General features: G+C 48.3%; 1 protein-coding gene across 2 annotated transcripts in view; it reads right to left on the bottom strand.

The window, feature by feature from the left end:
• Positions 1-14217, bottom strand: part of FRMD4B (FERM domain containing 4B) — a 142049-nt gene that overhangs the window by 38813 nt on the left and 89019 nt on the right. For both annotated transcript variants that reach the window (XM_076346642.1, XM_076346640.1), the window contains exons 6-7: positions 6035-6091; positions 5006-5028 (exon numbers count right to left, since the gene is read on the bottom strand). In XM_076346642.1, the coding sequence (XP_076202757.1) occupies positions 5006-5028; positions 6035-6091 (80 nt within the window). The remainder of the gene's footprint in view (positions 1-5005; positions 5029-6034; positions 6092-14217) is intronic.

A 14217-nucleotide genomic window follows, 5' to 3' on the forward strand; every position in this document is an offset into this window, starting at 1 on the left:
TCACCCACTGACACACGTGGAAGGAAATCCTGGAGGGGCTGAAAAAGGCATCCAGACTGTGCTCAGGTCTTTGGCCTCCGCATGAGACCAGCGCGGATGTCCCCTTGTAACCCATCCCCAATCCCGATGGCTCTGGAAAAGAGCTTCCAGTGAACGGTTCACAACAGGTCTCCTTCCACACGGGGCAGCGTAAGAGGAGCAGGTCTGTGGAGCAAAAGGGTTTGTGCTGGGGACCCGACACCCATGCTGTACCCATTTCAGGGCTTTCTTTAGGCCAGCTCTAGCCTGGCCCCACAGCCTGAGCACCCGTTAGTGGCTGGCACCCACGAGGTGGGCTCCATTCATGCCACACGGATCTACCTTGAGCCCTCTGAGACCTCCCCAGGATGCAAACCAGAGGCGAGTAGCAACAACTGGGAGATTTGGTCCAAATTTGTGTTTCTGCTCCGACCCCAGCCCTGGCCATGGCCACACCTGGACTTTTGGTCCTATGAACCTGGTGAGATTTCCAAAAGCAGGCTGGACAAGCTGCCTCCAACAGATCTCAGGTGTGTCCTGTTTCTGAAGCTACCTTAATCGTGGGGTAAGCAGTACAGTGAATAGGTGCTTTGATATCAGACAATTATTAACTTCTTCCAAGCAGCTATTTTCTAGCACTGCCCACATTATCGTTTCCACATTCTTTTCTACCAAGAGATTTTCCAATTTGTCTGGCAAAATAGTCGTCTTCCCAAGCAAATGCTACCCAAAAATCTACTAGTGAGCACTCACTCTTAATTAGGAGCCAATCGTTAATACCAGTTTTCTGCACCTAGACCAAGCACTTCATTTTTTCCTCAGTAAAGTTTGTAAATTCGGGAGTTTCTGAACCAATTACTCCATAGCCACAGTTTGCAGGGGTATCTTTCACACAAACCTTTTCCTTTTGCAAACTGCATTTATCACCCATGTAATGATAAATCCCGGTGCCTCGTACATGTCAGCTATCAGGAATTCATTATTTTGTCTGTGTTATGTTATACCAGTCAGGAGTTATCTTTGCAGCCCACAGGCCAGAATCAAAATCAAATGCGTCAGCTATTTAAAGAAAGTGGAAGCCCTCCTCCAGCAACTTAATTAAATTTCAGGGAGCACGGCTGGGTTTCAGTCCTGGAAATGTTACTGAGGAAAATATGATCCAAGATTATCAGTCAGAAAATAAACTTTTTTTAAAAGTTACTTCCCTTATATAGTCCCTGGAGCTAATCTGATTTTAATAAACGTTTTTCTAATGCTAGAAGGACAGCAGTTAGGACATCTCGGTTAAACTGTCTCTTTCATCAAGTTACAAAGAAAAATACTACTACATACTATTGCACGGCATTTTTGAGGGCAGATGCTTTATCTGTAAACTAAAAACAGCTAAATCATTTATTTCCCAAGGAGGCAAGACTTTATACCTTGCATATTTACTTGATGAATAATTACCAGACTGATCTATCATCTTGCTTGCCTGCCGAGACATTGGCTTTAAAATTTAAATAAAATTCCCAAAATAAATAGAATATGGACTATTTTCCCCCAAAATTGAACCATGCCAGAAGATACAACTTGAATCAAATTGCCTTTTTAAAACCCTTGCATAGTTTAAAATCCAAGATTTTGTAAAACCAGGCTTGCAGCTTTTTCCGTTTCATTTGCGAAGATGAGAGTGGAGGAGTGCAATTAACTAATGCAGAGTTTCACACCTATTAGCGACTGATACTTTGCTTTGGGTTTTTATTACAGGAGCTGGAGAAAAACTGATAGGAATTCAGTTTAAACAGAGAAGCAGTCAACTGGAAGCCATAGATGAGTGAAAAGCAAACACGAGCAAAGCGTTACATCCCTCCCCTCGAGCAAAACGTGCCCAGTTGTTGCACAGGAAGGCAGAGAGCCGCGGACTTGCAGCATCCCAGACTTGCTGGGAACACCACAGCTGCAGGACTCTCGGGAAGAACTGCTCCTACCGTGGCAGCCCCGACACTGTCCTGTGTAAGGAGAAGAGGAACGGCTCACCGAGCATCCCTGCGACATGCTCTTCGTCACACGCAGGGGGTAATTATCTTGGCTGGGATCACCAGTTCAGTAAACAGGAAAAGGAACTGAGTGTGCAGTGAGCTACACCGATCGTGGTCCGCTGTCACCTTCATTAATCATTCCTCCTGTGGCCCACAGTCATTTTAGACCGCCTTTAAGAGACCAGAGCCATCCAAAACAGGCACATATACCATGGGCATGCTGCGTGTGCAATTTTGAAGCATGTACTTAAGCTTTATCAAGATGTCTTAAAAGCCAGGGTCCTCTCAAAGTGGGACTTGGGTGGTTTACCTTACATAAAGCCCCTCTCTGAATGATAAGGCACATACCCTTGCCCTAACAGCCCAGCCCAGGACCCCAGGGTCCTATTGCAAACTACCTGCAAGGACCAAACCCCAAAGACCCTGATACTTTCACGCTGTCAGTGCTACCAGACTGTAAAGTCCCTCTGGAATGACCTTTGTGGTGGAGAAATCAAAAGTTTTTACTTTCTCCAAGCGCCCGCATGTCAGGTTTGCTCACTGAAAATAAACAGATTTCAAAAGAATGTGCTCACCCACTCAGCACGGAGTAAGGGAGGGTGCTCCTCGGGAGATTGCTGCTCTCTGCCATCAAGACGTTATCTGAGAATTTGAGCAGCGGATTGGGAAAGGGGTTACTGCAGAGCCACAGGAGTTTGAAGCGTTCGGACCCTGGTACTGATCTGCCTGTTCCCAGCTGAAGTCAGCAGGAATGTCGCACAGTGACCCCACCACGGGACACGTCCCCATGGAAAAGCTCCCTGCGGGATGTGTGAAAAATCAGCTGGGCAGAGATCACCAGCATTGTCTGGACTGGCCCATTTTTCACTTCCAGAAAGCTAATCTCTAGGACTTCAGGCAATTCCTGTATTTACCCACGTTCATTCAGCACTAATCCTATAGAAAAAAAAAAATTAACCCGTCTGTTCTTACGTATGCATAAATGGTGCAAGAGCCACATTCCAGAAAGTGATTCAAAGTAGAATTGCCAAACGACAGCAAACACGCCAAACCCAAGACACTGCGAACAGAGGCAACCGCACTGCACAAACAGCACGGCTGCAAGGACGTATTCTTTGCATCGCGGGCGAGTTTGGCAGGGGAGACCAGTCCCGCAGTTATCTTTGTTAAGATACACCGGTAATTAAGCTAGCGCTTTATCAGCAGTGGTCCAAACGACCACTTGTGATATGTAAAGTGAAATTCTTTCGCTTCTGCTGGGCTCGTTGGGCCTGGACAGCTGGCCGTGCTCATTTGCTATGGAGGCATAACATATGTTTTGTTTAACAGAGGAAACAATTGCTGCAGCTATTTTCACGCAACTGTTAGGGGAAGAGCTGCACTCGGGAAATCAGTCTGGTAGCACAATATTCTTCCCTCCAATTTTCTTTAAATACTTTTGAAGGTAACCACAGGCAATCCACCCCTTGCAACGTGTCCGCGGAGGCATGGAAAATAACCACGGACGCAGTTCTTGGGCATGTGAAGCAGTACTTCAAAAACCTATTTATGGCAAACGATACGGAGCCAGTGTTAAGTTCAAACCACATAAGGGAGGGTTTCACCACAAAGGTAGTTTTTAACCTTAACCTCTTTTCTTGAGAATTGAGAGCACGTGCCACCAGTTGCTACAGCCTAACAAGTTACTTCTTGTCAAGCGAACAGCATTTCTCTGGTTATCTGTGCCTAAACCGAGTTAAGCTTAGGGTGTCCCTGTGAGATCAGGCAAGGTGAACGGTCTTTCTAGGGAAAAATGCAGCACGCCGCGGCTATAAGCAATATACTGTGGGTCACAAAGCAGGTCTACAGCATGAATAGGAATGGAAATTGTCTGTACAGCCAGCCCATCCAGTTGATCTTAGTCACAAGGACATCTTTTCCTGCCTGCAGGCATGACAGCATGCCAACGAAAAGGAAGAGGAGGTTGTGATGGACTTCACAGAGCGCGTCCTTCAGTGGAGAAGGGACTGGCATTTGGAGAAGAAGGGGTCTTGGGCAGCAGCACTCGCACTTACTTGACAGCTGCTCACTGAAGGAAAAGCAGAGTATGTCACTGCTGCAGGCTTTGGCAGTCAGACGTGACTCACTCCCTGCATTTGAGCAGATAGCTCTTTACTGAGCATTTTCAAAGCATGGTTCTTGAAAGCTGTTGTAGCTAAAGCGTAAACGCACCTTTCTTTCTATATGGAAACTCAGCAAGTAGTAAAATATTAACGTGACCAAAGCCAACCTTCATGAATTTCTGTTTGCTTAGTGAGCTGTTTCTAATTGAAGGTCTTTTCCTTGGCTCTAACAGGTCCGAGTGCGACCCCACCTCCTCCCCGCAGCCCCCCGAGGCCAGTTATAACCAGTGCACGGTAAAAAGCGATTTCCAAGGGCAAGCCCAGTCTGATGATGCAACTTCAGACAGCTAAAGCCCAGCAACCGGGTCGCGCACCAGCTACAACACAACTGTCAGGTCAAGTGCGGGAAGGGGGAGGCCCCGCCGGGCAGCTGCAGAAGAAAGCGGCCCATTGATCTCCAGTGTGGGCAGCTGACAGGCTCCGCGTCTCTCCGCACGTGCTGCCCGCTGTACGGGCAGGGTTGTGGGCAAGGTCACCCAGACGGACCCAAGCCTCAGTGCAAAGCACAGGCTTTCTTGTAGGAAAGAGTGGGAGCTTTCTCCCTGTCCCACTTCGGCACCCGCATTCGGGGAGGGGAGCAAAGCGGGATGGCCTGAAAAACCGTTTTGACTCAGAGCCTGGTCACAAAAGGCATTACTCACCCTGCAGACTCAGATTTTATCCAGCCCAGCAGCGCATTTCACTTTCTTCAGCCACTGCTCGTGGTTGGACTTTACCCCCATTTTTGATTGTTTGCAATACAATGCCAACACAGAAAAACACATCCATCAAGCACACCAGTATTAGAAAGGAAAACGTTATTACCTGGAATAGTCCCCTTTAGCTTCCTACAATTGAAAAACAGTGACAGAATTAAAACATGATCTCTTCAAAAGTCCTCGATTTTCCCAGCATTGTTCACTTCCCCACTCCCACAGCTCTGTGGCCAGATCCTGACCCCAGTTACACCCAATGCAAAGCATGGAGGCTGCCTGCATGTATTCAAGAAGAGAACTTGGCCCTTTACGCTTCCAGCTGTATGTTATCCACCTACACCATAAATGAAACCGCTTCCAAAACGGGGATGAATTTCACATTGCAAACCAAATATCACTTTTACTGCACGAGAAGTGAAATACAATTCTCTCTCCGGCCGACCACATCCAGCTAAAGGTCGGCTTTACAAGCAGGTCAGCAGTTGAGAGGAATTGTGCTCGCTCTAGATGAAAACAACAGTTCAGGCAGACCAAGCCACTGGAGCTTTGCTGTAGCATTCTGTCACTGAGACTGCAGCGGGGGGAAAAAAACCCAACGTTTTAAAAGGTAGAATTTTATTTCATAGAAAGTGGCAAATAACCAGAGTTTAAGTCTGAGTACAACAAAACTCGATTAAGGAGAGGAAAAACTGACATATTTCAACATAACAGAGGTATCAGAAACACATGCTCTGAAAGAAAGATTCACAGCCAAAATATAGCCAATTTAGCTACGGTATTACATTCTTTTCCTCCCAGATCTCCAGAACATATTTAAATTAGAATAAGTGATAAATTGGATGGAAGCCTGCCCAGATAAATTACTTCCCTCGACGAGGTTTTCCTCTTCCCTTCCCTCTTTCAATTTAAAATTCCTCAAATAAATATTTCTCCCACTTGCCGATGAGAAAAACGACTCCCACCTTTTTTAGCTTTTCTTCCCCCCCCCTCAGCTGCAGAGACCACGAACGGCGCTGCCCGGTCTTGTCTTTATAGAGGGGGGGGGGGAAAGCAGAACGGCAGAAGGCAGCTGAGCTAAACCAACTCCGAGTTACCGGTACCCAAAAAGCCGACCAAACGCAGGAGGAAGAGCGCTCACCTGCAAAATCAGGGCTGCCAACTTGAAGACGGTCTCACTTTCCACTTCGATCTGCCCCTGTGCAGGGAAAGAGCAGAGGATGAACCGTGCGCGCCCCCGCCCCGCAGCGGCAGCGCCGCCGGGACCCTCCCCGCTCCGCTCCGGCCCGCCCCGCTGCTCCGGCCCGGCCCGGCCCGGGGGGCCGCAGGCCGGCGGGGGCGGCTCTCGGTGCGGGGCCGGCGCTCCGGGAGAGCGAGTCCCGCCCGCGGGAGGCGGCGGCGGCGGCGGGGCCGGAGGGACCTCCCCGCGTCCCCTTGGCCGCGACCCCCGTTCGTGAGCATGTACACGAACACGGGGGCAGCGCCTTTACCCCCGCCCCCCCCCCCGCAACCCTTCTCTCGCCCTCCATGTTTTCTTTACAAATCTTTAATTGCATTTTACTGGACGCTGCTTTGCGTTATTGCATCGGACTGTGCACGCCTCGTCGGGAACCTGCCCCTGCACGCTGCAAAAACCCAGGGAAAACTCCCCACGAAGCAGGGAGACAGGGTTGAACGAGAGGTATTTTTATGGCTTGAAGCGCACCACCTCCTCAGGGCAGGGACCGCAGATCTTTGTTGTGATGGTGGTGCGCACACCCCCGATGCTAGATAAGTAAGACTTTATTAATCACAAGGATAGCATAACTAACCTTCCTTTGCCCCACATAGCCTGGATCTTACAGCCTCCAGTTCTTGCAAGTACGCTGGGAGTTGTAGCGCAGCGTTCAGAAAAACCGCATGCACCCCCATGCTGGAAATCTCCTGTGTCTTGACCCCACTCCAAAACCAGTCCTGTCCTGACAGCACTATGCACTCAGTGACTTCAGAAGGGTGCAGCTGATAAATGCCAAAACATCAGAACTACACAAGGATCCTTTTTTCCCCTGCTTGCAAGCTTAAGTGCAATCTTTCCAAGTTTGCTTGTAAGAAACTAAACCCCTGGTCTTGGTTCTATACTGGGACCAGCAGTAACACTGGAAGAGTAAAGGAGATGCACTTACAGTTGGACCCTTGGGTTACCAAAGCTACCCCTTACATCCACTGCGTCCTGCAAACTGTGTAGAAAGGACAACACTGAGCCCATGAACCATCCCATGAACACAGAAATTTCTTTTCTCAGTGACCTTCTGCAAGTGAAGGTATGGACATGATGCCGCTCTCCTGCCACCGAGATCCCAACATATCCTTTGTCCCCGGGATCTGTTGGCTGAATGAAGAAAACAAAGCAGACCGAAAGCTGAAATAGTGCCAAAACCAGGGTAGCAGGAAGATCTACAGAATTACATATAGATACAGGGAAATGACATCTCGAAATATATAGGGCACATCTGGAGCTGAGCTAATTTACCACAGCTGGAGGTCTGGCCCACAGAGACTAAAATTCAAAAGCGGACAAACAAATAATTCAGTTTTCATGGAAAGGAAGTTTTTTTTGCCAGCTTTGTCAATAAAACATTCCAGCAGCAGCGCTCCCCCAGGCTGCTCCACAACAGCAGACCAAGAGGAATTTCCCCTTCCCAACAGGTGTGGCAACAGCTATGCAGAAGTAGCCTCCAAAGCATTCCCAGACATATTTTATTAGAAGAGGAGGGGCACATCACAAATCAGGAGGGGAAAAAAAAAAAGCTTCAAGTTCATCCTTCCTTCAGATCTCTTTCATGTTGAAGCTTAAGAGAAAAGGCAAGGGTTGCAGCCCAGAAACTCTTCACATAGGTGCAATTGTAAGGCAGTTTGTTACTTCCAGGTCTGTATTAGGTTAGCCTTTGTCATGCACATCTGAGCTGCCTTTTTTTAAGCTTAAATTGCACCTGCTCAAACAGCCTCGGAGGCCAAGGGTGGCAGTGGGAAGATTACAGGAGATCAGGTCATCCCAGCACCGCACTCTACTGTGCTGGCAGGCAGGGAACCCAGGTATGAGAAAATGCCATTGTAAGGAACCTCTGCTCAGCAGGAATGACAGGCTCTAGTTCAGCAAAGCTGTCCCTGGACCACAAAAATCAGGGAAAACAGGGCCAGAAGGGACCTTAAAAGCTCATCATCAAGACCATCTCCCTGCCCCAAGGCAGAATCAGCTCATCACCTTTTAAGCATACAAGAAACTCATCGAGATTTAACTACCCAAATGCAATTCTTGCGTCAAAGGCCCTCTTCTCTTTGTTGCTGGCTCCAAGAAAAACTGCAGCACTCGGTGAGCTACTGCAGCGAGTCTCTGCTGACCCATAGCAATAGCTGCTGCTGGCATTACAAGGGTGTTTGGGACTTAATAACCGAGCAGCTCTTCACTTTTCATCTTCAAAGCACCTCACAACCATTAACTAATTAGCAATAGTAATTACGAGGCTGCTTTTCCGTGTTTATTTACTTGGTCCTAAATACAAGTGTTAAGAAACTCTGGTCACTTTACTAGGCTGCTACGGCATTGCCACAAATGTTAAAAGTGATCCCACAAACCACGTCATTTAGGGTTTTAGGAGACCAAACAGGCTGAAGGGGGACTGCCTTCTTCAGGTGGTGAAGTTTCAGTCTTTGCTTTCATGATGAGGGTTCTGCTGTGCCAATGTCCTCAGTTTCAAACGTGTTTGCTTAGAAGCTGTGTTGAGGAGAGAACAGGTAAGAAGGTCCTCCCTAACCTGACCTCTCTCAAACAAGGCATTGAAGGTGTCTTGACCAGAGCAAAGGGAACAAACAGGACACCCTGGGTGCAGGGCTGCCACCACGGCTCTCCAGCTGTTGCAAACCTTAGAACAGGGTGGACCAGCCCTAATTATCACATATCACCATACAATAACACTAGCAGGAGACTGGGGCCACTCTGAGGGAGGCTCTGGACCAAAAAAACCCCAAAGAGCAACCAGGAGGACCCCTACCCTTTAAAGGGGCTAAAAATCAAAGAGGAAAGGAGACACAGGGAGGTGAAGGGGCTGCCCTGAGGTCAGCAGTAGTTAAGTAGCTGGGTGAGAATTTGAAGCAAGGGATCCCGAAGCCCAGCTCAGCCTTTATCTAACAGACTAATGCTATACAAGTGACAGTCTCTTGGACAATTCCCTCTGAGCCTGGAATTATTTTCCATCATAATATAACATGATTTGCCATCTGGTTCCCCAGTTGGCCATTCTTATATTGTAATCCAGCCCTGGGCTGTCAAGGAGTTTGGACAGCCCTTGGCTTGACACAAATCCATATAGCGATATGTGTCACTCAGGAGCGCAGGACCGTGACTCTTCCCATTCACTCAGGCAATATTTTGATTTTATAACCATCCTTCTGCCCCCAAGGCTGGCGGATGGGGGTCTCTGTTTCAGCATCGCTTTAACAGCAAGGTCAGATTTCAAAAATAGATGGGGAAAAATGGCTGTAAGAAGATTCATTTTCAATGCCTGCAATTGCCAGGGTAATTTAAGCAGAGACTTCAGCAAGCAGGCGGGGGGCCCTGGGAGCCAGGGCAGCGAGTGCTCTCATGGCTGCGTGTTGAAGATGAAGATGGAAGGTTTTCCTAGATTTATCCCAAGTGAGAACAAGGTCACTAGCGCAAGGTTAAGTAGATGGATGTAATTCAGATAATGGAATCTGAGTCTTCTACGTTTTAGATGTAAATAAGTTTAAACAGACTGGCGGGCGCAGCTCCAGGGAGGGGATGAAACTGGTATTTTTCAATTAGAGTTTGCACAGGGACCAATCATTTTAACCAGTAAGACAGATTCGGCCCCTTGTGTAGCTCTCCAAAAGGCCACTGGCTTATCTAAACACTGCATTTGGTCCAGTGGATTCAGGTGGTGGCTTTTGTCATACTGACAAACATCAGAATAATAAAAGGTTGTAGCAGATGTCCAAAGCGGGTGGCAATTACTGTAGAGCAGGAATAGGTCACTATCTCAGCAGCTAGTAAAGACCAACTCCTGGCTTCAGTGCCCGTGGGCAGAATTTAGCCCCCGGTTCAGATAGGAGCTCAAGTCTTTTGCTGCACAGACAGACTTATGAACGTGATAAAAATCACAAGGCTCAGTCATGAATAGAGCAGTGAACCCTCATTAGACACAGCAACAACACTAGAATTTACTGTCAGAGATACAAGTCTGAAATCCTGATGAAAACACAGATCAAGAATGAAGATAGTCAGATGAGCATTAACTGTGCTAAGCAAATCTTTAGACTGTAAACTCAGATTAAAGCAGATTAAAAAAAATAAGCAACACAGGAACTGTCATGTTTAACTCTTTATAGCCAGAAGAAGAAATGAAAACCGATATAGTTTCTTCAAAGCACATGTAACCTCCAGAGGTTAAAGACTGACAGCAAAAACATTTCATGTGGGGATTTGAGAACTGAGATACCAACACACCTCTTCCCTCAAACCAACCCCTTAAAAATTTATATTAACCAAATTCGCCCCCAAATATACACACACTATGATCAAATAGCCTCAAGACAGCCACAATTTTTAATACAATGACCCATTATTACTGAAAGGTGATTAAAAAAAAAGCTGAAAGAGCACAATTAGAGGGAAAGGAAGGACCCAAATGCCTACAACAAGGTGTTCAAACTGAGGGAGGCAATTAGCTGCGTGTGGACACAGCACAAGTGAAGAAAGCAATGCCAGCGCCCACACCCTTACCCAGCACCGCCGTGACTTCCCACAAGGGATCCAGTATCCCTGCGATGTGTCCTGACAGCCAGCGGATGCAAAGGCAGGTCCCTGCAGTGCAGAAAGCTTAGCAGCCTTTCAGCTTTTAAAACTTCTTTGGGAGCAGAGGCTGCAGCAAGGCAGCCCGAGCTCCTGGGACAGGCTGGGGAGGGGTTGTTGGCCACAACCTCCTACACGACAAAGTTGAGCAGCGCAGCAGTAACTAGGTCAGGCAAATTCAACAACTCGCTCTTCGGTGTGGCTGCGCTGGGTAATTACACCAAGGAGACAAACAATAGCAGCAAACGAATAACCCTCCAACTTTAAAGCGCCCATCCTGATTACCGGCATTCACACCTACCTCTCAATCCCGGTGGAGTCACCTGCTGTTCACGCTGCCCTGCGATGCACCGGATGCCCCATCCCCATCCCACCCCACATCGGAAGCTCCAAACTTTGCTGAGCATCTCAACTGGGACCAATTTCCCAAAGACAGAAACGCTGGGTTGAGAAAAAGCACAGCAAAGCAAGCGTCCGCCTCCAGGACATTAGGGAGGGAAAGTCAAGCACTGAACCAGCAGGAGATGCAGAACACGAGCCCTTATAGGAGCAAATTAAAGGCTGGTCCTTCTGACACTCCTCAAAAGGGCACTTCAGATTTGCACTCATGCTGCATTTACCCCACGGGGAGCACAGCCTGGATGGCTCAGGAGGCCTCACAGCTGCTTTGCAGCATTTAGATGATCCATGACATCTTCCATTTCATCCATTAGGCCCCACAGTCCTTCCTGCCCACTTGAGAGCACACACAACCTGAGACCGAACACAGCTCAGTACACATGCAGCAGCCACCACGGCTCTCTCCTGGCAGGACCTGCTGCTTCCCACCTCAGCAGCTTAGGCCAACCCAGCCAAAAAAAGAGCTGGTAGTGCCTCGTGGTGAGCAAAAGCTTCAGGTTTCTGTTACACCCTTTATTTTGCTGTCTCTGCCAGCCACCCTCATTCATCTCCCTTGCTTGCGTTTTGTGCTTCAGCCAACACTTAAATGAAACTCCAGGGACAGCAGCAGCTACTCTGAGACTTGTCTACACAGCTCAGTGCAACAGGAGCACATTTAGTGCTGCTTTTTTTGCATTAATATAAGAGTAAAAGCAGAGAATGGGGGAAGGACATAAAGACCTCCCTGTTTGCAAGCCAGGGTATATGGTGAGTGTCATTAGACTTAACATATAATCACAGCCTTTCGCTTTCCTACCACAGCACCACGATGAGGTGCTTAACGCACCAGCAACAGAACTGGCTAAGCTGTCACAGCATCTTTACCCTGTGGCCAGGAGATCAAAGGTGCAAAACTCTCCATCACAATTAACGCTGGTAGTTAGCCCAGGAGGAGGCGACTACATCAAGAGATGCGAGCTGGCTGCAAGCCAGCTAAGCCTTCATATGCAATGGGCCAGCCCAGCTGGGACACCACCTACACCTCCCTCAGCAAGAGCCTGAACAGGTCCCTGGGGCACCATCACCCTTTACAGCAGGCAGCCTCGGACCAACCTCAACCGCTCTCAGAGGTGCTGTGTAGAGTCCCTTGACTATACCCACACCATGGCCAAGTCCCTCCCCAAGCCACCAGCGCAGTCCCATGTGAGGTCTCATGGGGTAATGAGTAGCGGGTCCCCACGGAGCTCTGCCAGCTTACATCAGCATAGGGGTTCTGCCGCCTCCTCCTCCTGTCACATTTTGTTCACAGGAATAACCATGCTCCATCCTTCTCATCTGCTGAGATGCTGCTAGGGGGTTTGGGCCATGGAGGTGGCTGCCAGCACCCATGGAAGATAACAGCCCTGAAGCGCAGAAGGCCAACTGGTCCTGCTGGTCCTCACCCTGGGCTTTACACTTGCCATCTTCAGGAGCAGAACACCCAATACAGGCAATGGACAGTGCGTATTTTAATAGCCTTAGCTAGGATCAGACTACACTGTGTTAGGAGGCTGTATGGGAATGCTCCCCTCTCCCTAGAGATGGGGGAGAATTAGGAAATATCTGTTATAAAACTTTCGAGAGCTCTCTGATATATAACCACTTTGCTCTCCATGAACTGGAAGCCAGCCAGACTTTATGCTCACACCAGGGGTCTGTTTCAACAGCTCTTCTTGGTAAGCACTGGTCTTCAGGCTGCCAAGTGCTAACAAGCATTGCCGTTCATGAAGCTATCACGGTTACAGACTCCTCTGAAAACTTCAATTTCCTTTAACTTTTTTTCTGTTTTTAAAGCAATTCTTGCAAGTCCTTGAAAAAATTGGGAAATTAAATAAATACCCCCCCCCGACACCCAAATATAGAGAGGAAAAGGGGAACACAGCCAACTTGACCAAGATCTTAGTTTACAGAACGTATTTTAAGGACTGGCAAAGAGTCAACCGTATGGCTGCAGAGCTGTATGGAGGTTAGCTCTAATGCATAATAAACTTGACAGCGCTTCGCTAGCCAAGTAGGGTGTTATTTTTTCTAACTTGGCTGTTCTGAAAGAAGAAAAGACTAATTTGTCTTTCCAAATTTATCACCAACATGTGCGTGACCAGTTCTGACCCACCTCCTTAAAAGTATCCCAGCTATGGTCACGGGCTGTGCAATAACACACTGAACATGTCACAAAGCTCCCCTATCCCTCTGCAAACACAATGCTGAGACACCCATTTCACCTGAAACCGAGTGCTAGGCTTTCACTATTTTAAATGCCAGCTGTACAGTACATTTCAGAGATCGCTATAAATCTAAATCCAGCTTCTTACAGCCAGTGACAGGAGAGAAAGCTTTTAAATTGAAGTTGTCACCACTGAAGGTTTTCAGGCAGCAGTTCTCAAAGCCTTGAAAAAGAGGGGCATGTAGGAAAACAGAGCCCAGACATACACAAAGCACCCTTCCAGCCATTGCATTCTCCCAAAATACACATAGATAAATGAGTTTATAACTAAGTCACTGGGAGGCCCTTTCATAGACCTGGAGATCTAAGTTTTACCAGCTCCCACCTCCTGCTCGGTGGCCCAAGCTGTTCCTGGCAGCGGATACGGCTTCTCCAAGCTCCAATCCAAAGAGCACGGATGCTGGCGAGCAGGAGCCAGGCAGCTGGCTGGACCACACAGGACCGAGAGGGCCTGGGGACTGCAGCATCAGACCAGGGGAAAAAAAATGGGCAGCTCAACATGAAAGGAGGGTAGGGCGAGAGCACTGGCAGCATTTGTTATATCGGCTGGAGGCCAAGGTTTATGCACGCACCAGCAGTGAGGAAACACTGTGCGCTCTTACGAGTGGAACAGCAAACGTTGCATTCAGTTCATGCGCGAGGAGACATGGGGAGGGCAAGGCAAGGCCAGCAAATGCTGAATGGGTCATGTTGGCAAATCCAACAGAGGAAGTTTGTTCTCCAGGCATGTAAAGCAGTGTTACGTTACACTGTGCAGAAGGAAGATGCCGGTGTGGTGGTGGGTTAAAATGGGGGTGCAGTGGGAAGGAGCAGCCACGGACGCCTCGCGCTCAGTGCA

The sequence above is a fragment of the Aptenodytes patagonicus genome, chromosome 8 (assembly GCF_965638725.1).
Source record: "Aptenodytes patagonicus chromosome 8, bAptPat1.pri.cur, whole genome shotgun sequence".
Classification (NCBI taxonomy): Eukaryota; Metazoa; Chordata; class Aves; order Sphenisciformes; family Spheniscidae; genus Aptenodytes; species Aptenodytes patagonicus.